General features: G+C 35.5%; 1 protein-coding gene across 2 annotated transcripts; it reads right to left on the reverse strand.

Moving 5' to 3' along the window:
• Nucleotides 1-3,473: 3,473 nt before the first annotated feature.
• LOC121418886 (homeobox protein SIX4-like) lies at nt 3,474-22,815 on the reverse strand. 2 transcript variants are annotated; one of them, XM_041613081.1, is made up of 4 exons: nt 21,395-22,815; nt 5,701-5,840; nt 5,020-5,267; nt 3,474-4,556 (listed from the first exon to the last, which is right to left on the reverse strand). In XM_041613081.1, exons 1-4 carry the CDS (start codon nt 22,210-22,212, stop codon nt 4,059-4,061), a joined length of 1,704 nt encoding a protein of 567 aa, XP_041469015.1. In that variant the 5' UTR covers nt 22,213-22,815; the 3' UTR covers nt 3,474-4,058. The 2 variants fall into 2 exon arrangements, with proteins under 2 accessions (XP_041469015.1, XP_041469013.1); XM_041613079.1 differs by having other exon boundaries at nt 5,020-5,270.
• Nucleotides 22,816-24,074: the final 1,259 nt, after the last annotated feature.

A 24,074-nucleotide genomic window follows, 5' to 3' on the forward strand; every position in this document is an offset into this window, starting at 1 on the left:
AATCCGGTTTACCATGATTTATAAAATAATGATTATAACTCTTTATTCCCAAATATTAAAGTACTGCATCACCGTTATAATTCATGTTTGGAAATTTGTCAATGTCGCCCATATCACCTTGAGTATACTAGATAAAATCTTGAATTTCTCATTAATTAATGAATAATAAATACTAGGCGATTAACAATATACGTATTAGATTAATTCGATTTACATTCAAGGGAAATGACAATGAATGAATCAATAAATAAGTAAATATTAATAAATAGGTCTACGTTTGAATGACATAAGCTTATTGGCTTTATGCATACCGCTGAGATCTTCAGGTGCCATTTCCCTTCGCAATCTGGAACCGTTTACGAACGGGAACCTTTAAGGGTCGGAATTGAAATTGACTTTAAATAGTCGCCTATAAATGTCATTGATTAGGGTCACAGTTATTATGACAAATGATATATGTACACGGTATACTTTGGCCACACACAACACCACTACATCACATGGGGCAATCAACACGAATTTAAGCGATCCACAATCTGTATAAAGTCACACGTCGGCCTACATGTAGGGCCTACACCACTTCAAATCAAAACACACAATCATATAAGGAGGCATAAGGGTGAAGAATGCGAAGAATAAAGAAATAACATTATAGGGAAAGATAGGCATGAGAGGGGTGTTACAAGAGTACAAGATAGAAAAGGTGGAGGGGTCGGGAAATTTTGTATTAATATGAAAACCATCGTCTCTTTTTAACTAAGGCGGAACTTTCATGATTTTCATTTTCATTTCAGCATAATTATTCGTAAAGTAAACAACGTGGGTAGTTTGTGCAATATACAAGGAAGGAACTGTCCAACAAACAAGGAAGAAAATGTGATCAAAAAAGAAAAGTACATGGCGTGTGAGAAGAAAAAAAATCAATGGAAAATACAGGAAAGGGGAAAGAGAAAGAGAGAAAAAATAAAGAGAGGGGGCTGGGAGTGCTACAGAATGCCGCAAAAGGAATTGAATATGAAAAGAAGCAAAAGAAGCGATGAACTTTCAATGAAGAAAAAATAATTTAAAAAAGGTGCCTCTATGGTTGAAGAAAATGTACAGGAGAAACAACAGCAAAATAGAAAAGGGTACAAGAAGGCGGAGTGAAAAGGGAAGATAGGAGGAGGGAAGAGAGAAATATATAGGGGAAATCAGGAAGAGTAGAAGGAGAACGAAATTAGAGAGGAATTTAGTAGAGGAGAAAAGGGTGGATGAGAGAATTACAATGTATGGTATAATCATCGACACTCCCCGTTACATCACTCGGTAGCGTGTATTGACTATCGTCACCACGTATCGCATGGCGACCACTGCTAGTTAAAGGTTGCATCTCTAAGTGGTGGTCTAGATTTACAAAATTACTCCAGTGCCTCACGTGGATGATAGCAAGGAAGTGATGAGAGCAGATGGTCTCTCAAACAGACCACAGAATGATCAAGAGCAATACGTAGGCGCCATTAGTTCTATGTACGTGCCCAGTCGCAGTTATCTGGTATGCTTAAAGCAGGATATACCGGTTCCCCGCCAGTGTCGAGATCTGGTGGGTCCGTTAGATAAAGTAATGGATGAGGAGCGGGTGGTGTCAAGGGGTTAACAAACTTTGAGATCAACAGGATCCAAATAAATGGTGTCGAGTGGGGTGATAAAGGTGATGACGAACATCCAAGCAAGATAATTCTTGTTAAAACATAAACAATTTTAAGCAAGAAATAAAGTGAACTGAAAGACGAACATTATTTTTTCAACGTGTTCAATGGTTATGAGAATAGATGATGTGGCGTGCGCCTGTAGTCTAAGTTACACGGGCAAATAACGAATTGATGAACAGCTTCGAGGTTCAAGTCTTGGAGCCATAGTCACGCATTACGGTTGGTGACGTTAAATGTCTGTCCCAGACACAGGCTAAATATTCGTATCTGATTGACACTCGTCTGTATAAAACTCAATAAAACACACATGTGGGTTCCATCGTTGGTAACATGGCAATAACATTGTGATGCACCATGGTAGGCATGGTACACTGTAAAAACTGTGGTGTTAAAAATGACACCAATTGGTGTTAATAGAGGACCACACCCTGAGGTGTTAAAATTATACCATAGAGATTAAACGTAACACCAAAGAGTGTTAATGTAACAACAAAGGGTGTTGTAATAACACCTATAGGTGTAAAACTAACACCACCAATTTAACACCCGTGTAAAATAACTGGTGTGGTCATCTATGTACACCGGTTGACACCACAGTTTTTGCTGTGTAGGTACTAGCATGGATAGGTCCATGGTATGACTGTCTACGGGATGTCCCTCAGATCGATATCTTGCACACTACAATAGGATACTGGGAAGGGGACTGAGATAGGGAGTGATTAAAGATCGTGATTTAAGGGAACAAAATGTACTCCAAGGGTATTCATGAATATGCTATGCAATAAACCAAGAGAAACCGTGAAAGATTGGAATAATTTGCCAGTATGAATGAATTATGTTCTTTTACCAAAGCGCCATGTTGTAGCTGTGAATAAAAGATGATTTACGAGGATCAAGACTATTAAGCCCCACATGATATCAATGTTAAACGAAAACGGTTTGATAATCATTTTATTTCTCCCATATAACATTAACAAATCATTTTCTTTCTTGACTTACGAATAGATGAAAGGTTGAGTGTGTTAAGCTAAATGTCGGCAAATGTCTGGTACCTTGGCCTGAATTTTCTTTAGAATTAGATGGAATAGAACAATGTTTAAAAAGAAGCAAATAGGGAAACAAAAGTCACAAGTTTTTTTTAGAAACATAATGACTCACAAAACAAGAGTAACATCGTATACAGAAGTTTAAACACTAAACAAATCTAACAAGGACCGATAACAAGAACACGCATAAACAACATGCCAATATCAACTTAAACTGATAATACCAAATTATTGAAATAGAAATGACATGAAAATCGAAAGCGAAACTGGGTGTTGGACCATTGACATTAATAATATGGGTTTGGAAAAAAAAACTTTCGCAACAGACACGATCTTAAGTGCAAAGTGGAAAATTATGTTTTGAAATGAGAGATGCGAAGGGTCACTGATCCCGTGAACCCTGGCATTATTTCAAAACCCGTGTAATTATTGATGAATAATGTTTCTATTGTTTTGGACTGAGAAATTCGACGTTGTTCACGAAAATGTGTGAGTAACTTCTTGGAAGAACCATGGGCAGGAAAATCAATATGAGCAATACAAGACTTCTATTTTCATAATGTCCACTATATTGAGGTCCGATGATACTAAAAACAATTGACTGGATATTTCACAATGTATAAAGTCCGACAGTAGCCACAAACAAATAAATTTGTAGTGCCGTTTATCTGTTTCCGAGTACAAGATTGTAAGATTTACGCCTCATACACTATTGACGACTATATTGTATAAAAAATATATCCGTTTACTTAACAATTTACAGGGGTAACAATACTGTATAGATACATTATCATCATAATGCTATCAGCAAACACGAACTCATATAATGATCGTAAGAATGAATACTGAAATTGTAAACTTTAAGGTGATATAGTGATTTATCCATTGATGTACTGTGTGACACTTTAGTACCGTTTCAGTGCTTTATTTTACACCATGCATATAAATGATAATATCTAGTTCTTAATTTTTAACAATTTTGTGATTAATGATAGGTAGTTCGTAGAAACCAATAGGGTGACTTGATCAGCACAACTGGGGCATCGATGTTAACTCGATGTAAGGCATTAAAACCTAATTTCTAAAGCTGTGTTCCAATCTTTTTCCTTCCCATGAGATTATAATCCACATGCGCCTATGGCTCAGAACATTGACTGGATCTTCAAGAGGGGATATCATATATCAAAGACCACAACAAGAAAACGACATTCGAACAGGGGAAGGGTGACGAAAACATGAAAAGATGACAAAAATTAAGGAGTTATTATTATATAGTGAAATATTGTTTAAACTCTTTTCTTTAAAATCGATGAAAGTGTTCACCTTATTCTGAAGCATAATGTCCTGCTCCACCACCATTGGCGTTAGCTGATAAAGTAGAAAGGGCCATCGCCGCGCTGTTCAGCATTTCATTGGCGGACGGCAGACGACCAGCGAAATTGGCGGGAAATCCTGTTCCCGCCGTCGCAGCTTGTTGAGAAAGCACAGCGCTTAACGCACTGGATGCCGACACCATCGTAGGAATACTGCTTAACGTTGTTGCTGTATTGTGTGCCGACACGTCTTGTTGCTCCTGTTGTTGCTGTTGCTGATGATGTGGCTCTGGAGTGTGGTGGTGATGATGGTGGTGTTGCTGATGTTGTTGAAGGGATGCGATCGATGCCATGCCGGGCATGCTGTTATTATTGTTGTTGGCTGTTGATAGGTTAAGGGCTGGGTTTGAGAGGAGACTAGGATTCATTATCATTGACATGGTTGCTAACTGAGCAGCATGGTTCATGTTGATATCACCTTTACTTGATGCTAAGGCCAAAGGCAGCATCTAGAAAAGAAACATAATGAGAGATCTAGTTCAGTTATGATGCGGATCCGAAGGTTAACAGTCAAGCGCCGAGAGTCTTCGCGCCTGAGACGCTCTGAACAATCAAAGTAGGCCTATAAGCATTAATTGTCATTTGAGCTGCAATATCGAATACAACTGAGTTACGATTGATTACAAATTTTATTATTTCATTACAAACCAAATCGCGAACACGATAGACTTCACAATAATCAAATTAAAGGAATCACCTACATTAAAAGTAAGTATATTTCGGGCCGAACTTATATTTATCTCATTATGAGAGAGCAGCGAGGCAATAACATTAATTTTCATTTATAAATTAAGACCAATTCAATGTGGATTAATTGAATAACTTCAGACAATGTTCGGATAATAATTTTCACCCTTCTCTTCTAAACAGACTTCAAAAGCTCGAATCCAGCATTACATAGGACCCAACTACCTGTGGTAGCAGCATCTCCGGCACAAATTTGAACCCCTGAAGCCCGGTGGCATCGGTGAGATTGGCGAGGTCTGGTGGTTCGTGCATGTTCGGTGGTGCTCCCCTGTTCTCATCTATGGGTTCTGGAGGTTCAACCTTCACGGCCTGAGGGTGCAGGAGATCGGTGACAGTATTTGTGGTAACACCGCCCGAGCTTGACGATATCACGGTTATACCAGAACCCGACTGCTGGTGACCCAACATGGTATCTACTTTTGGAAGTGAAAAAGAAGAAAACAATAGATTGATATGTTTGTGGACTTGTGGTACAAAATGGCTAGTCATTTGTACACATACAATCAATAAAAATTTCACATAGCCACCCAATTAAAATCGCTCGATGTTCTTTAACAAAGAACGAAATAATTAAAATTTTCGAAGGGGGTGTCACATAATAACGCTGAATCTTCTCAAATGGAGTACGAGTTTTGCTCCAACATGTCCAAGGCTTATCCAACTCACTGCCGACAAAATGGCCCAACAGATGAATTACTCGAAGATAATTACACCAAGTTTAATAAGTTATAGATGAAGGTGGATTATTATTAACAATGTAGGTCGAATATACTTTAGACAGTACATATGGAATGGGGATGAGGGGGGCGGGGGTGCTTTCATTCATCTGTCAGATTCAATTCTTACCTCCATTAGATGGCCTCAGATCCCTACTGACCCCATGATGACCGACATCTGGTCCAATCCGAGACCCATCATTCTCACCATCAAGAGAAAAATCTCCGTTTGGAGAATCCTTGCCGTTGTTATATTCACCATCACCATTCCTGAAATATTAACAGAAAAAAAATATTGAAGCTTATGGTAAAAAAAATTGGTATCATAATCAAGTATATTATAACGTTGACGATTAGACTGATTGAGTGATTTCAATTGATATTACTTTTGTCACGACCTGTAAGGTTTTACCTACTTGCATATGGATGAAACAATTCATATATTCTTGATTGGCGCTGATAAGCCAATGGCCCCATGTACCTACCCACATCCATAATATTTTCTTTCCTAAATAATCATAAATTATGTATAGTTTTGTTATGTTTTCTGACTATGATATTGTGCTTTCATGCCTTCAAGAGAAATGAAGTAGGATTAAAATAAAACTTGTTAATCATTTTAGCATTTTGGTATTAAGATGTCATATACATAATTATGTGATTTATACATTGCATTCATGACACAATTGAGAAATGATTACATCAATTTTCAAGTTATCACAGGCTACCATTGTGGTTCAAATGCAAAACAGACGTTGGCCTAGACTGTATCTATAGGAAATATTAAACTTTGGAATGTCGAGTTTCCCCGAATTGCCAAGGAAATTGAAAATTAGATGTTGGCTATATCATAGTATGAAACTGTTTATCACTGTTATATATATAATTGATTATACAAGTAATACTTTTAGAGTAATATATATATATACACGATATGAATCAATAATGAAATTTATGAATAAAATAATGACACATATAATTTTCTGCAAAATGATTAAATTCTGCCTTTAAGTGTGTGTCTAAGTGACTGCCCCTGGATTTCCCCAGTTCGCAATCGTAGAATAGTTGTGATTCAATTAGAAATCATTTGAAATACTTTTGACAAACATTTGTTTAGAATCACTTTATTCGAGATATCTATGCTTCACAAGCTGGTTAGCAAGTGTTTTTCGGAAGTGTTTCACTTTCTGTTCAATACAGTGCATCTCGAAGTTGACCGAGGTTTCTCTTTCGATAATGACAGTAAAATTCGAGTCGGCTTGAAAGGAGAAAGGGAAGAAATAAGGAGAGATATAATACAGAAAGAGAAAAGGAAGGAGAAAGGGGAGAAGTGAGTGATGAATGGAGAGAAAGTGATCGCTCGTTAACTTATTGGACTACTTCGAAACAACATGACTTCAATATGATTTCGAATTTTGTACATCAGCCTATGAAAGAATGTCGTCTCCCCCCTGAAGTTACAAGAAATCTCCAGAAATCGTGCGATTGTCAGCGATTGTTTTATCATAGACCCATGTTTTGATTTACCATGATATTTCATTTTATCCACGGAAATTTCACAGCGGTGGAAAAGACTGATATTCAGCTAGCATAATGTTACAAAATACACAACAAAATCATAGAAATATCATACTGAATGCATGTTCGTTCTCTTATAAAAATGTTTTGATAAAGTGTTATTGCTGACTTTTCTTGCTATTTGAAGTGCTTGTCAAGAGAAGGCCGATCGTGTCTCAAGATAATTAAATCTATACCAAATAAAGACCAATATCTCAATCAAAGTGGACAATGAAACAGGGTAGACATGGTAGAAAATAATTACCAGTGCACCCAAATCAATACTTCCATTCATGATATTACCACAATTGTGATAATTGCTCTCATTAAAACCCGAAACGTTTCTCTTAATGACTCAAAAGTTGTCATTAAAATGTTCGATTTGTCATAAAACATATTATATTACCTAACAAGAAATATCACTGAATTTTCCCAGGGATTGACACTAGAAACAACCCCGGATCTCGCAACCCCTTGAATATACACTTGAAAGGTCAACATGGTCAAGGGTCAAAAATAAATATAGCTTTACCAATGATGAAGCTCTATCATTGAATCGCCATAGGTTGCAACAATCATGACAATAGCGATGAAAACGTTGCAACGGGGACGGATTCGGCAACGTGGTAAATCTATTGAAAATGCCATTGAAAATAACAATGACATTATTAATGTCATTGTTATTATTGTTGGTATCCGAAGAACTCGTCACCACTTCTCAACAAGGCATACACTTTGATCCGTTTTCTTTGCGTGTTTGCTTCATACTCGTTATACATTTTTAAAACATTTTCTTATTTTAGTCCACATGCTAAAATGTTCTTATCGTCTCTCATTGTTATTCTTCGTACATTACTCATTTCATGCATCGTGTTATTGTTTTTCACATTTTTCTTCCCTCTTTTGGCCACTATCAATATTTTAATTATGTAATCTAATATTAATGAATAATTTGTTTTGAGGGGTCCACGATTTACAAGCACAGCTTCACAGTGGACCTCTCCATTTCCAGCATGTTATTTTCAGCCACAAATATTCCATAATCCATATTAAGTTTCAAATGTATAATTTAGATGAATATATATATATATTGTGTTACATGTTTCTTTATTGCATTTCAATTGTTATAACTGTATTTATGATGGATTTTGTCTACTGTTTTGTTGGAAATGAGAAAAAATAAAACTGAATGCACGTCATATCACAATGGACAGCTGAGAGGCTATTGTCGAAACTTGCTAGACCATCGTCCTGATATTCGGACCGGCCGAAAAATTGCAAACTCTGACGATTTTCCAGAGTCCGGGACGACACTGCTGTTTTGATTCATCGATTTTCGACAAAAACTGCTTTATCATGAAGGGATTTTTTTTACAATAGATTCATTGCGTTCCAGAAGGCGTCTAAATATACTTCTTTAATGACATGACCTCGCTTTCATAGAGCAATATGAATCCAAACTTCTTGTTTCATATTTCAGTGAGGGTAAAGGTAATGTCAAATGTCATCTCATCAAATTAAAAAAAAAAGTAAGTGGGTAACACCATCGGTTCTCTCATCTCAAAATACAAAAGTTTTCTTTCAATTGAGGTCTGCTCAATAATGTGCTTTGACTTTCCTATTATGTTGAATTTTGATTACTCCCTGAACGCGTGGAATTGTAATTTTCATGATTTTTCGATAAGCTATCCGTAATTCAATGGCGATTTTCCTTTTTTTCAATTCTGCAGTAATAAAACGCTGTCTTAAAAAAGCTGTCAAGTAATCAAAACTTCGAAAGTGGTATTATTAATTGTGAAAATGCACATTGCGATACTACTATTCCACGATACTCTTTCCAAACAATGGTAAACATAAATAGCAAGAGGGATTCTATAGCAAAATGTAAAAATCACATTTTTTACTTTCAAAATATTACTCTGATGTGACTCTGATCAGGGGAAATAAAAATATCTGTATATAAAACGATCGTGTAAGCAGAGGGTGATCACAGTTATGCTTTACAGTCAAAGAGTTAAAACTTTCAAGAACATATGAAGATCCTTATTATATCACAAGGTACAAGGAAATGTGAATTAAATTTTAAAAGCACTTGACTTTTGTACTCAAACGAGCAGGAACTCAACTTGTGAAAAAAGAACATTTTTACACATAATGGGCATTATCTTGCGAGAGTTAAAGTAAACGTACGATTGAAAGTAACACATAGACTTTTAGATTATCCCCCGCTCATTAGGGGAAGTGTACTACAAACAAATCTCTTAAAATTGTCGAAATTGATTGAGGAAGGAATTGAAAGAAAGACAAAATCACCACTTTGACTTGGGTTCCTCAAAGTTTGAAATTCATTTTCATAATCTAATCATTGTTCTTATGATGCCTTCAGTCCCAGGATTGTTAGCCGACTACTGGGTTTGACGAGATAAATGAAACTAATCAGATAACTAAAATTGCGCTCGTCAACTTTATTTTGAAGGCCAACATTAATAACAATCAATTCACACTTATTTCTATGACAATTCATTATTTTGTTACTCGCTCAGTTATATTGGTGTAAGTTTGAACTCTGAAATACACGTATTTGGTTTCAGTGCTATTTATTCTACAAATGACATGAACCACATGATTTCAGACCTGAACAATAATGCACAACACCAGATCAACATCATGTGTTATTATTTTTCCTCTCATTTCATTTCAATTTCTATCCTTTATACAAAACGAATGGAAAAGTAGACAAAACAAAGGAAGAATGGAATGAAGAGAATTTCATTCGACATTGTGCAATCCATCCTTTCCTTATCATACTTCAAATTGAAAAACTATTTGCTTTGAATACCAACCCATCACTTTCTTTGTGTTCTTGTATATTTGTTTGTATACATGGTTCTACCATTCTATTTGTCACATTGTGTATGCTATTGCTAGCCAATACATTCTTAGAACTTATTTTTTAGGGGCATCGGTTTTATTACATTCGTGTACGCAACAAACTCAAATACAAATGTAATTTTTATGAAAATGAAGGCTGTATTATGATTTTTCTGTAAATTCAACTGGGGAATTGTGTCGATTTTTCTTCTTATCTATACCTTTCCCCATTGATTCGAAGTAAGGACATTTGTCTTGTGTTTATAAAGCTCTTCACATGCCACATAAGGAAATATCTAGAGAGAAAATACTTCCTTCCGCAGTTTCACTCAGAAATGCAGTTATAAAAAATGTCGGCCTATGTGGCTCTTCAACTTGCACGTAGCAACGACTTTTTATATAGTTGTATTTATCATTAAATGGTTTTATCGAAAGTGTTCCATGATCAAGCTGTCATGTCTTACTATAGACGAAAGATTGGAATGCAGGCCTTTTAATCAAACAAGATCATTGTGAAAAAAAATCATCACGAAAGTATTCATTGGTCCAGTGTACCTTCATTTGTATTAACATTGCACCCCCGAAATAGACACACCTCTCACGAAAGACGAAAGGCCTACATGATTATTTTAGGACTGTAGAATGACATGAAAGTCATGATCATGATAATAGCAGGGATGTTTCAATACAGATCATGCAGTATACAACCAGGGGCGTGAGAGTCCCTGATGCAACTAAATCATGGTACTTTCAATCAACCGAATCGAATAAAATTTGGGTCTTCACCTCCATGCAGAATCCCATTATCAACTCTAAAACTCGATTTGAATCATCATACCAGCTTATCGGGGGGGGGGGGGGGGGTGACGACACAATTCCTGTTTCAACTCATTCAGGTGTAGTTCCTGTATTGATATTATATGTGGTACACTGTAAAAAATATTGGGTTAAATTTTAACCACTACGAGGGTAATAATGTGTCCAACCAATTTGAGGCAGTATTTTGCTCAATGCGAGAAGCATATTGTCCAGTAAGGTTAAAGAATAATTAGCAATTGTTGATTGAGTGGGCAAAATTTTCATCAAACTGGATAAATGAAAATGCCCAATGTTGGTTGGACACATAGTTACCCTCATGGAGCATTGTTACCCAATATTTTGTTAGAGTGTATACCAAAGTGATGTAAGTATAGTGAATTTCAGAAATCCAATCACATTTAATAACATACAAGTCTGTAGTGGCATATAGAGGGGGGGGGGCTTGGGGCAATTGCCCCCTAATTTTTCACGACCAAGGGGAAAAAAAAAAAAGGGAAGGGTGATATATGATATTATTTTCTGAATAATATGCCAAATCTATAACAAAATTTGATATTTGTAACAGAAATGTTGAAATCATTGCTCGCTAGCTCGAAACTTTTTAATAAATTTGACCGATACGTCGCATCTAGCCCCCTATTTTTTTTTGCCCATTATGCCACTGTAGGTCTATCCGCAAACACGCATATTCTACTGTATAGAGCGTCGTGCATTAACTACATAAACTAACTCCTTGGATATATACCACGGAGGTATTAACACAGATGTCTCCAGAGGTATACCATTCATAATTATATCAGAGAGAGCTAACTGTCATCAATAACGCTGATTATTATCACGTTTTTACATTATGTACATACTGACTCCGAGCAGCCGAACGGCCGAGTGACGTTGAACTACGCAGAAGATGTCGGCTACTCTCGGCACCTGGAACGAGAACCGATCAATCAGTTTTATTCGCCCCAAGACAAGGTCAGGCGAGCCTCTCAAATATTTAGGGGTGGGTGTAACTACCCTGTAATGTGTCACATCATATACTCCTGCTCTGTATGAACCTCCCATAATCTGTCAAGATAGGAGAGTAAAAAAAAAATCACCGAGCCCAGCTCGCGATCCATTTAAAGGTATAGGGCTGACGACACTTAAGAATTTTCAACATCGCTTTTTGTACCTTTAAGAAAGGGGAAAGATATGAACATCCTTGAGATGAAATTTGAACCCGTTAAGTTGCCATTCTTATAAGCCCTCGATGAAAATACAATGCCGGATGTATCACCAAAAGATGTTGATGCTTTAAAGTTTTCTTAACAAATTTGATAGCTTGGTTTGTATGAGGAAGTAGGCATATATACCGCAAGTCATAGTAGCTAAGACTTACTAATCAATTCAGTTAAATAGAAAAAAAAGTATTTGCTGTAAGGATGGATATCACTAATATGTCTCAGATAATAGAAGACAATACATTCACATGCAACACCAGTCTAAAACAGTTTGAATGCCTCGAGCATAGCATCCCATTTTTTGTTTCTAATTCATCTTACCTTTAATAGAAGAGTGAAATACAATAACGAAATGAAAAAAAACATACGAAGATATGACTTCTGTCGTTAATGTTAAGACAAAGGTTGTATGTTTCCAAGACCTGAATGTGCAATTTAAGAAATATATTAAAATGAATTATTTTTTTCTGAAGCGACTACACGGAATTTAAATATGATGAAAATTATGGTTTTGGGGAGCTGAAAAGGCAAACTTTAGTATAAAATGGCAATCTTAACCTTAATGCAGAAAACTTTATATACTCATAAATTGAGTTATAATATCGGATAACCGGATTTTCTGGAACTCCTTGGACTGGGTGTTGTACAAAATCCGGTAAAAAAAATAGGGCCTACTGCAAATATATAATATTGCATCTCTGGAATCGTTTGTTATTGTCTTTATCTGAACCAATCACACAAATGACCGATAAATCATGATAACAAAGTGATTTCAACAACAGCAGTACATAAAGCTTGGATTGTCCCCATCGAATCGAAGTATTTAGAATTACAAGTTGATTGACATAATCAGGTTATGACTAATTGATACATCGTTTTCCACCAAAATATTTTATAATACATATAGAACAAAAAACAAATGAAGCAAAGAAATAACATCTCCTCCGAATCTACAAAGAAAAGAAATGAGTAGGGCTAAGAAATTGGAATACGGCAAATAATAGAAACATTATTAAACGTTAATTCTGAAGATGTTCGTCATCGCGGAGAATTCAACAGAGTTGGTTGATAAGTTGTCTCGCGAAGCGGTTGACGTTTCGTTGGCTGCTGCTCAACTTTGTCCAGTGATGGAGACTTTTATTTAACGTATTGTCATGATTGTGGTACCAAGAAAACTATGAATATAAACTACAAGACATTCACTGTAATGTGTGCGAGTCCGCTGTCATGCAAATGACTACTTCATTGAATTATTTCTTTACCTGTTTATTGTCTTCTTTCTTTAGTCTTTACTTCTTAATTACTCTTTTATTCTAGTTCAAAGTGACGGGTATTCTCGAAATGTTATCGGGGCGACTCTTTCTCGAAGATAAAAAAGGGGGGAAATCATTACAGGCAAACTTTGATTTCGTGGAATTCCGTTGAACGCTATTGCAAAGTATGATCACTTATTTCACTAAAATTATATTGAAAATATAGGACTGCATGTATCATCAGTAAGACGTCAAACAACAATGGATTGGAGACGTTAGAAACTCAATATAATGCGATTTGATAAATGATCACACGTATTTTTTAATACACATAAAGAAGTACATAAGCTTGGATTGTCCTTATCGAATCAAAGTATTTAGAATCATTAGTTGATTGACATATCAATCAGAATGTGACTAATTGACACATCGCTTTCCACCAAAATATTTTACAATACATATAGAACGAAAAAAAAAAATAAAGCAACAAAATGATATCTTCTCCGAGTCTACGAAAAAACGTGTAAGGCTAAGAATTGAAAATTGGAATAAGGCATATAATAGAAACATTATTAAACACATTGTGGTACCAAGAAAACTATGACTGCTTAAACTACAAGACATTCACTGTAATGTGTACGAGTCTGATGCTGTCATGCTAATGACTGCCTCATTTAATACTTTCTTTATTTCCTTCTCAATTTCTTAATTATTCTTTTCATCACTATTTATCATATTCTATTATAATTTCATTTCATTTTTTTCAGGGAGGGGGGTGGGGGGCTTCTTCGCAAAAGTAGTACATCCTTGCTCGATAATGATATTGTATTTTTAACATAAGGATTTTCATACATTTCATTTGACATCTGCCTGAATTGACTTAGTAAATGGCAAATCTATTTATTTATTTTTAACAAAAGTGATTATCATTCTACGAATTATCATCGACTGACAGAAATTGTCGATTTATGTGACTTGTTTCCTTCGCCCACTCATAAATGGTGCATCTAAAAAATCACAAGTAAGGTTGATTGCTCACTGAAATCCAATATGTTGGAATTAACACGTCATATACCATGGAGATAATGTGTACTTGTATAAAGTCATCTTTACATTTTCTATTTAAGTGATATCATGATCTATTTTCAATTTCTTACGTTTATTTGGTCTATTCTATTAACAAAAAATGTTTTTCATTGGATTCCACACACACTCCACAACCTCGGGTCTTAGCAGCCTTCTCCATCACCAACCTGTATTATAGTCTGTATTGTACATAATACTTTTCAAATATGCTTATTGTTTAATTATTACATGAAGAGGTACAACAGAAAACGATCTTTATAATTAATGGAACTGGAAATAAACGAAATATTTAATAAAATTAAATGATATGGGCATAAATTAGTACCCAATAACCAGTGAGCAACACAATAATTTACATAAAAGGAATAATTATCGATTGTGTATACTGCGTAATTATCTTATGGTTGTCACAATTTGATAAAATGGGAAAAATTACAAATTGGCCAAATATTTTTTTCTTCTTAAAGCTGTCAATATTATGTTGATTTGATTTTTCCCAACTAAACAAGAAATTAAATTGTGTTTGGGTGGACCAAGCCTTTAGATAAAATCACCCCCCTTTTCTATACCCCTCGCTTTCCGTGATTTCCCTTTTCATGAGTAGCTTTTTGACAAAGTTGTGAAACATGAAAGTTGTGGATTTGTGCGTGTGTGTGTGGGGGGGGGGTGCTCCAATACTAACACCCTTGAGCACTAACGGCTGCATTTCACATATAAACGTATCTCATATCACTTGAAAAAATATGGCAATGATAATATCAACATAACCAAAAATCAATCTTTGTATCAGATGGGGGTGGCTGTATGTTGAAATAAAAAGAGGAGAAATCACACCTTCATGTTGCCATATCCAATATCATTTTTGTATTTTCGTCATCCTTATCTGAGGTTGAAACATCATCCTTCTCCAAAACAAAAAACGAGGTTGTAATTCGAGTGACCCCGCGAGGTCAAATAGTTCGACTCTTCCCACGGGCTGACCTTTGACCTGGGAGGATCGTAGCAACAAGAAACAGACGGTTACTCCGGTGACTGTTTGGGGATTTAGTCAAAACAAAGGCACTCATTCAAGTTCAAAAGTGACGGGTATTCTCGAAATGGTAGGGGGATCGTCTTCTTTTCCAAGATAAAAAAGGGGGAAATCATTCTAGGTAAACTTTGATTTCGTAGAAGTCCGTGGGACGCTATAAGAAAATATGATTACTTATTTCACTAAAACTATATTTGAAATAATAGCCTACACGTATAATCAGTAAAACGTCAAAATAACAATGAATTGGAGACGTTAGAAACTCAATAATAAAGCAATTTCAATAATGATCACATGTATTCTTCAAATATACATGTAAATTCCAAACTCAGTGGCGAATTCCTAAAAAAGATATTTTAACATTCGAAATATTATCAGTGTCATAATCGCACATACAGGCTATATACTTACTTATATTTTTCTTTAAAATACGTATATCATTTTTCTAATTTGCCAACAAACCATCATAAAATCACTTGTTTTTCAAAAAGAAGAAGATTATGAATAATCTAAATCTATGAAATGAAATTATCATACACCATCAGTAGGCCTACACCTTCCGTAAAAACAATCATAATATTATTACTATTGTATATATTCTTTCTTATCTCGCGATGAAGATCACAATGACAAGGGTAGGAATATTACATTTATGAAATATATACTAATCAACGGAAGGAAATGGATAGAGTGGTGTAAAAGTAACATTGTAATATAATATAGAGAGAACACACTTGGAGAGGAAAATATCCAAACATCCATCGAGATTAGAGATTATTTCTTGTTAAGTCACTTGGCAGTATTACCAAGGTTACGCCCAAGTTAGAGGTTGTAGTTCATTGTAAAGCTACACTAACACTTCCACTGCAAATAATTCATAGTTGAGTACAGTCATATAACGCATAAAGTTTAAACAGTTAAATATTCTATAAGTCTATATCTTATTTCGATAAAATGTAAATTCTCCAAGAGGTTATAAGACTTAATAAATTAATTTGTACGTAATTAATATATATAGGGATATCTGAAGAAAGAAGAAAAGGGAATACACACTAACGGTTGCATATAGCCCTGTGACAGAATTTGATGTAAAAAAAACACTTTAAAGAAGGCTTAAGCTTGGTTGGGTTTTCACAATGCATCTTTAATAGTAAACGAAGGATTATGGCCGGTGTCTGGATTCTCAACTATCTGATCCATATAGAAATTGGAATAACATATCTTGTTAGAAAATCTTTTCAAGTTGAAGGCTAATCGAGCTGACCTTACATGACGTGTAGGAATTCTAGCATATCAAATCCTATGGCAGTCAATCATCCTCACTTACTTCTTCAGCCCCATTTAGTGTCATTGCACTATAATTATTATTCGTTTAAAGGTATATGCCACTGCCAAGTCAAATACCCAAACTGTTCCTTGTTCTTTACCAGCATGCAACATTATGATAATGTAGTCTCATAATCTAAACCCGATAGAGGATAAAACACATTTGTTAAGTTTACAATCCACAACATTTATACCACAATTTCGATGCTAGGAATACAAAATTTGTTTATTTACCGATAATTTTCTATTGGTCATGATTGGAATCATAATCTCTACCATACTCAAAACGTTTGTATCATATTATGTAAAAAAGTTTATGTATCAAGACTGTACAAAAGTCTACAAGAAGATCTTCTCAGCGCAACTATTGTACTCCTTGGAAAACATTCCTTAAAATCATAACGTTTTATCTTCCACAGATGCAATTTACAGAATCATTATATTATTCAGCCCATTGGATACTGGTCCTAGGTAGATGCTCAGAAGAATACCAAAGAATTAGAAAAGATATATCTAAACAGATATATTATAAAAGATATGTATAAAAAAGATATATTATGAAAGATATATTTTCTGTCTCAAATTTAATCATTCCCTTTATGGAGGCCCAAGTGAACACTTTTTTTCAATCATCTTAGTCAACATCGTTTTTTATATATAAATTATATCGACAGATACATACAGAGACTACAATAACCATTCTGTAAAAGTTTGGTAGTTAATTTTCAACTTCAGATGTAAAGTCTATACGTGAAGGTTCACTTTTAAATTAAATATGTCACTTTTCTTACGTTTGAACTTTTGATGAAATACAAGTCCATTTCATCTCATGTTTTCTGGTTGATTGATGCCGTTTACACTGTGGCGGAAGACGTTATAGCTGGTAGCTTGACAGTGCGTACCATTACGATTGTATCCAAGCTTGTATATGGCAAAAATGAAAATTACCAAATTTCATCATTTTTCTTCTCTATTCGCATTTTGTGGGAATTATGGCTCTTCTGTAATTTTGAACATTGATCGACATTCCTGAAAATTCACATTCGGTAATTAATGTCTTGAATTTATAAACAACATCATCCGGTCTGAGAAAAATGAACAATGAGTATCAATGAGAGCCGATGTGATAGATGGGATCATGTAACATGTGTCAAGCAACTCCTGAATTTTACAGGCTCTTACACTTAATAACTCGAAGACAACTCCGAATGCGATCGTCACACAAAAATTGACATAAAGACAATGAATTTATTGAACGGACTAAAACACGTGTTACTTCAGCTTATCCTAAAAAAGTTACTTAAAATAACACGAATGAATCAATATGATATGCAAAAACAAAATGTGCTATTATGAATAATAATTTACCAATGTATCTCACAAAAGCAATATTCGCTTCAGCGTTTGAAATTTGCTCTATTATAAAGCAAACAAGGTATAGGGGAGTTGGTTACACAATTCTTTCAATAATGGTATAGATGTGAAAATGGGTTGAGTGCTCCAAACCTCATTGACATGTCATTGGATACAGTTAACATTATTCTATCACCGTATCAACAATCACCCGTCAGCTTTGTAGTAACGTGAGATGATCAAAACAGGGTCTTCTTTCAGAATTACCTTTAAGGTATGTCGGCCGCCATTAACTGGGTCTGGTTTGCTATACACCGCCAATGTCCTCTCTTTTATTGTTATGAATTCAATTGAATTTGATAATTGACATTCACCTTCATTTCTTCGTTGGCAAACTATACTGGAACATAGAGTATATACTAATGGGTCAATGAATGTGATCATATGAAAAAGGGTGACGAAAATCGGAAAATGGGAGCCTGCCCAAGTATGGGACGCCGGCAATGCCTTTCATATCAGAACCAGACATTATCCACGGTTCCGATTAATGATCCAATGTCTATATTCAGTCTTTTTGACATAAAAACCTATTCAACTTAATATCATACAGATATTGACTGAAGGGGTGTGTAATATAAACATTCTTTGGACTGCTGGATTTGTATTTTCCCGAGGGGTTATATTTTCCCGAAGCGCGCAGCGCCGAGGGAAAATATGATCACGAGGGAAAATATTAATCCTTTAGGTGGTTCAAAGAATGTTTTTTTACCCATCCCATCCCATCAGTCAATATTTGTTATATTAGATAGCCTCTAATGATGAAGATAAAGTTAGGCCTAACGATGCGTGCAGCCTGTTGTTTATGATATTCACAGTGATTGACTGAACTGGTATAAATCTAACGTTAGATCTTGATCTATAGATATCTAAGTAACGTTAGTCTAACGCAGTGAATGACCCTTTTCTAATCTAATCAACTTTGTTTAGGCCTAGATCTAATCTAAGTTCGAGTCCAGTCCAGGTCCAGGACCCAAGCAGGCCGATAAATGCAAGGTAACATCTAATTAAAGAGGGCACCATACACGTAGAAAAATATATTCAGAGCTGCCAACCAGAAAAAGAACATTTCAGTATTTTTAAAGCTAAAAATCAGTATTTGGGTGAGGAAATCAGTATTTTCAAAGAATACCATAGGACCACATGTAAAGCTGAAACTTAAAAAATCAGTATTTTACAAGAAACTATCAGTATTCTTCTCATTTTTCAGTACTAAATACTGAAAATCAGTACTACTTGGCAGCTCTGTATATTCATGGACCGGTTGGTCAATATATTCATCGAAGGTGGACCGGCTGGGAAAATACATTGATTTCGATCATATTACGTGACGCGCAATGGACCAATCGCGCTTGGATATCTGTCTTGGCTATCTAATATTTGATCTTATTGTGTGTCAAAATAACGACTCAATTCATATTGGTGTAACGATAGGTAACATGATGGTGTAGTCACCTTGATTTCAAATAATTATACTTGGAATAACAAGTGTATAATCATCAAAGTGAGTACAGTGTGCATAAATATTTTGCAATATTTCATTTCATCGATACCTGATATGTTCGCGATGATAGATCTGATATAGAAAATTATTCTAGTTATGCAATTTGGTATGATAAATCATTATGACATAAAACAAATTCTATAAATAATGAATTGAAACGAAATGGTATGATGATCGGTAAATGACTTTGTGTTTACGTCATAAAAAATATCAGATACATTAGTGTTGATATAAAATTATCATGGTATACATCACACCACTTGTCGCACTGCCGGGGCATTAAATGAAATATTGATATATTTTTTGGTATCAAAAGTAAACAAAAGAATAATAATCTATTTAAAACAGAAACTATATGACATCTGTGAAATCAGATTTTATGCATTTCATCAAGATCAACTTTACATAAAAACAACTATCAGAGATCGGGTGACTTATTCTGTTAAGTGCTAACATCAACTCATAAGAAAGATCATTCTACATGTTCTATATATATCAATCATTAACTGCTGCATGACGTGATTAAAAATACAATTTATTATAAAACCTGCAATTAGTTTTCTAATTTTCCGAATTCCATAATGGCAGGGTACATGAATCCTTTTTAAAAACCATACTTATCACCATGATCATGTAAATATGATATAATTCTTCTGTTGATTCTCTCTAATAAAACATATACAAAAATCATTTTACTTATACCAGAATTATATATTATAGAAAATGACGAAAAGTCATTACATTTGTGGATATTTGCATTCTTTGATTGTTGAAATGGTGATTTTTATAAATCATTGATTTTCATTTTCCAATTAATAAAACAATATGGAAATAGTTACTTCTCTACTTAAAAAAAAGTGTGACACTTAGCCAAAATTACACATAATGGGAAGGGATCTCGGATGAAATTATATTGCTTGTTCACTCTCAATCAAAATTTTCATTGTCACTATTATTGCGAATCGTCATGGAAAAAATGAAGAACTGTATACTTATTGCAGTCAAATTTCTTAATGTTATAAATGCTTTGGTGTGTTTACTTCCTCATTGAAAATGCATTTTATAGTTCAATTTCCAGCATGATATTTTAAAAACACTCGTGTTTATTTATTTATGGAATTCGTGGCCGGCAAATAAACATTCTCATTTGATATTATCATCTTGAAGCTGCATACATGGTTTAAGTGGATTACTACCTTATTTAAAAATAGATTTAGTGTAGATTCACAAAAGGGAAGAGCGGCATTTATGCCAAAACTTAATTGTTACTACTTATTAGAAGAATAATTGACTTTTCTATTCATTTTTTGTCTTAAAAATTAACGAATTTTTTAATTGCTTCCTGGTGACGAAAGGGAAAGCATTTATTATTAGGTTTGCAATTTCGAAATTAGTTCTAACCCTTTCCCATTAATAGCTCAAATGATTGTTAAATTCATCATCATGAGATCATCATGGGGGAAGTGCACTATTATTTAGATATCTCTCTCATTTTGAAATTCATATCTACCACCTATGCATTAAAAACAAAAACAAAAAAATACATTACAGTCATGACGGATCTTGATATCTGTTAGTTTTTATCTCATCAAAAACTTTAAAACCTTCTTATGACGCCAACGAGTGATATAGACCCTAGTGAAATCTTCTGAAGGAAATATATGCCACTTTAGTTAAACGTTAAGTGGAATTTAATGTTGTTTTGTATGGTTAATACTTATTATTTGGCATCCTGCATACAAACTTACCCTTTGAGTGACATAGGTAACTTGTCTCTTTGTCGTCTATTCTTGAACCAATTACTAATTTGAGTCATGGTGAGTCCTGTCACCTTTGCCAGATTCCTCTTCTCATCCGGCGTGGGGTACCGGTTTTGTTTATAACATTCTTTCAGCATATTCCTCGACTTCTCCTTGAAGCAATAGGCCATCTCCTCCCCATCCCAAATAGTCCTTGGAAGTGGATGCTTCCTCCTAATGCGATACTTGTCCACGGCACCCAAGGGCCTACCCCGTAACTTTTCAGATTCCTTATAGTGGGCTTGATACCACAGGTCCTGGAGTTCTGTATGGAAGGCTGGGTTAAAGTTATGGTTTTGGAGGAGGTTGTAGAGTTCCCTATAATGGCCCTGGTGGTATGCCACCGCAGCGCGTGCTCGCAACACCGTCTCATCATTCTGGAGAGTCTCGTCAGCAGGTAACGTCCAAAGAAATCTTGCTAATCTGTCGATATTGCCTTCTTGTCGCAACGCCTCACAGACGCAGACGACTTGTTGGGCGGAGAAAGAGAGGATACCAGGCCCGCCATTCCCGGCACCACCCGAGATAACTCCGTGCTGATTGTTCAACTGCGAATTGAGGCACTCCACTTCCTTGCTTTTACTGCATGTTGGGTTATCTACATTCGATATCAAGCTGGTGGGCACGGGTAATGATATCCCAGCGTTGGAGTCCGTGGTGCTGGAAGTATCACCGGCTGAGCTGAGGTTGATATCTGACTCCGCCACGCTCATGGTCGTGTCTAATTCCGATCCCACCGTTTCAAGTGGCGTAGGTGCTGCTTCCATGGCGGGATAACACCCGAGTCGTCGTCATACAACCATCCAAGGGTAAGGGATAAGGTTGCAGCCAAGATGATACCAGCATGGATGTTGGGATGGGGAGCGTGACGTGTAGTCTCTACTCCATCGACCAGGTCAAGAAAAAAATTATAACTCTCACTCTCAAGATGCCTTGCTCCGTGTAAATGCTTGCATTGCATACAAGACTCCACAATCACATGAAGCTTGGGCGAGCGACCCCGAGGCCAAGCGTGCGATGGTTACCTGCTGACACCCAACATGGCTGCTAGGTCTTGAGCGGTTTGAGCAGCTGGTTGTCATGGGTTACCGCTGTGTTGTCCTCTCACCCTGTCTGTTCCATCAACCAACCACTGTATACCCTCACCCACTCTCTATACACTGGGTGTGGAGTCTAACTACTCTGACTGCACTTGATCAAAACTAGTCCAGGAAAGAGAATACCGGATAGGCAGGATGTTGACATTTCATATTCAATCATAATAAACTTCCTTTCTAGACTAACAAACAGACTCTAAATGCAGACTTGAAAGTTGTAACTTTGTATCACTTATGAACTTATTTCACTCCAAATAGACGCATGACATCTCACAATCACTTATTGATTGTTCGTCCGTTTTGGGGGAAACCCCGCGAGCTCGTTGTTAACATGGTTAAGACTAACCCTTCTCAGAAACGTCTTTTTACCGAATTTTACGGAAATGGATAGCTTACCCGCCAATGTAGTTGCAATTTCTTTGGATTCTGTTTAGTTTAGTGTTTCACAATATCAAATAACCAGCTAGTATTGATATCTGAACACGGGTTTGGACTTTTGGCAATTCAAACCATTGATCAATAGGTCACGTTCCTACAGTAATGTGTTCTGTGATATAAAATTCATGGTATAAAATAGATTCTCGTCACCCTTAGCGGTATTCGATTTTGAGGAAAAGATCAGAATCAGAAGGGACACTTTCACTTAATCTCCTGTCACATGGCTTTTGAAAATTTGTTAATAGAAAAAAGAAAACGTACGAATTATTCCTTTAAAACATCATGTTTGTCCAGTAACCCATCACTCTCTATGATCTGTTATTCAACACTTACAAAACTCATTTGGAGACATAATTGTGTCTGAAAACTATCTCTTGTTTTGATGTACTTCATATTTTTATAATCGTTACAGTCAAGACATTTTTTTTCATTCGATTATTTTTCCATAATAGTGAGGTATTTTTTCCAGGATTCATTCACGTCATTCCCCCTTTGACAGTAGAGTTAAGAGCCCCCCAAAAAGTGAAGAGCCAGACATGGGGAAAAATTTATAAATGGTGCAAACGAGCAAAGAGTGCGAGCAAAATTTTGAAATTTTCAATGCGACAATCTAATTTTGTCATCGATTTTCACAGAATAATCAGAAACTAATTTCTAATTTCACCCTCTTTAATTATTCTCCTTTTTTCTTGGTCTTGGATTTTTCTTTTGGGTCCATGTCTCCCACCCCTTTAATTGTACGACAGTGCCTTTGAGATACACATAAGGAGATTGGACCACCGGAGGCACAACTATGTAAAAAGATTAGAAAAAGAGGAAAATATTTGACTAAAAATACACAACAATAAGGAATAATGATAATTAATACACATCGTATAAAAGATAGGGCTCAAGGTTAGTTTACTTATATCAGTTTATACATAAATTTAGATTCTTTGAAACAACGCTGCATCATTAATTTTTGAATGATTTTTCCTTTCTCCATAATTGGTGTCGCGAAAAATTGGCTTGAAATACTTTTACTTAAAAACTTACAGCAAATTTACTGTTGCATTTTTTTTCAGTTTACACTCAAATCATTAGACTGTAATTAA

Source organism: Lytechinus variegatus, chromosome 7, assembly GCF_018143015.1.
Source record: "Lytechinus variegatus isolate NC3 chromosome 7, Lvar_3.0, whole genome shotgun sequence".
In the NCBI taxonomy this organism is placed as follows: domain Eukaryota; kingdom Metazoa; phylum Echinodermata; class Echinoidea; order Temnopleuroida; family Toxopneustidae; genus Lytechinus; species Lytechinus variegatus.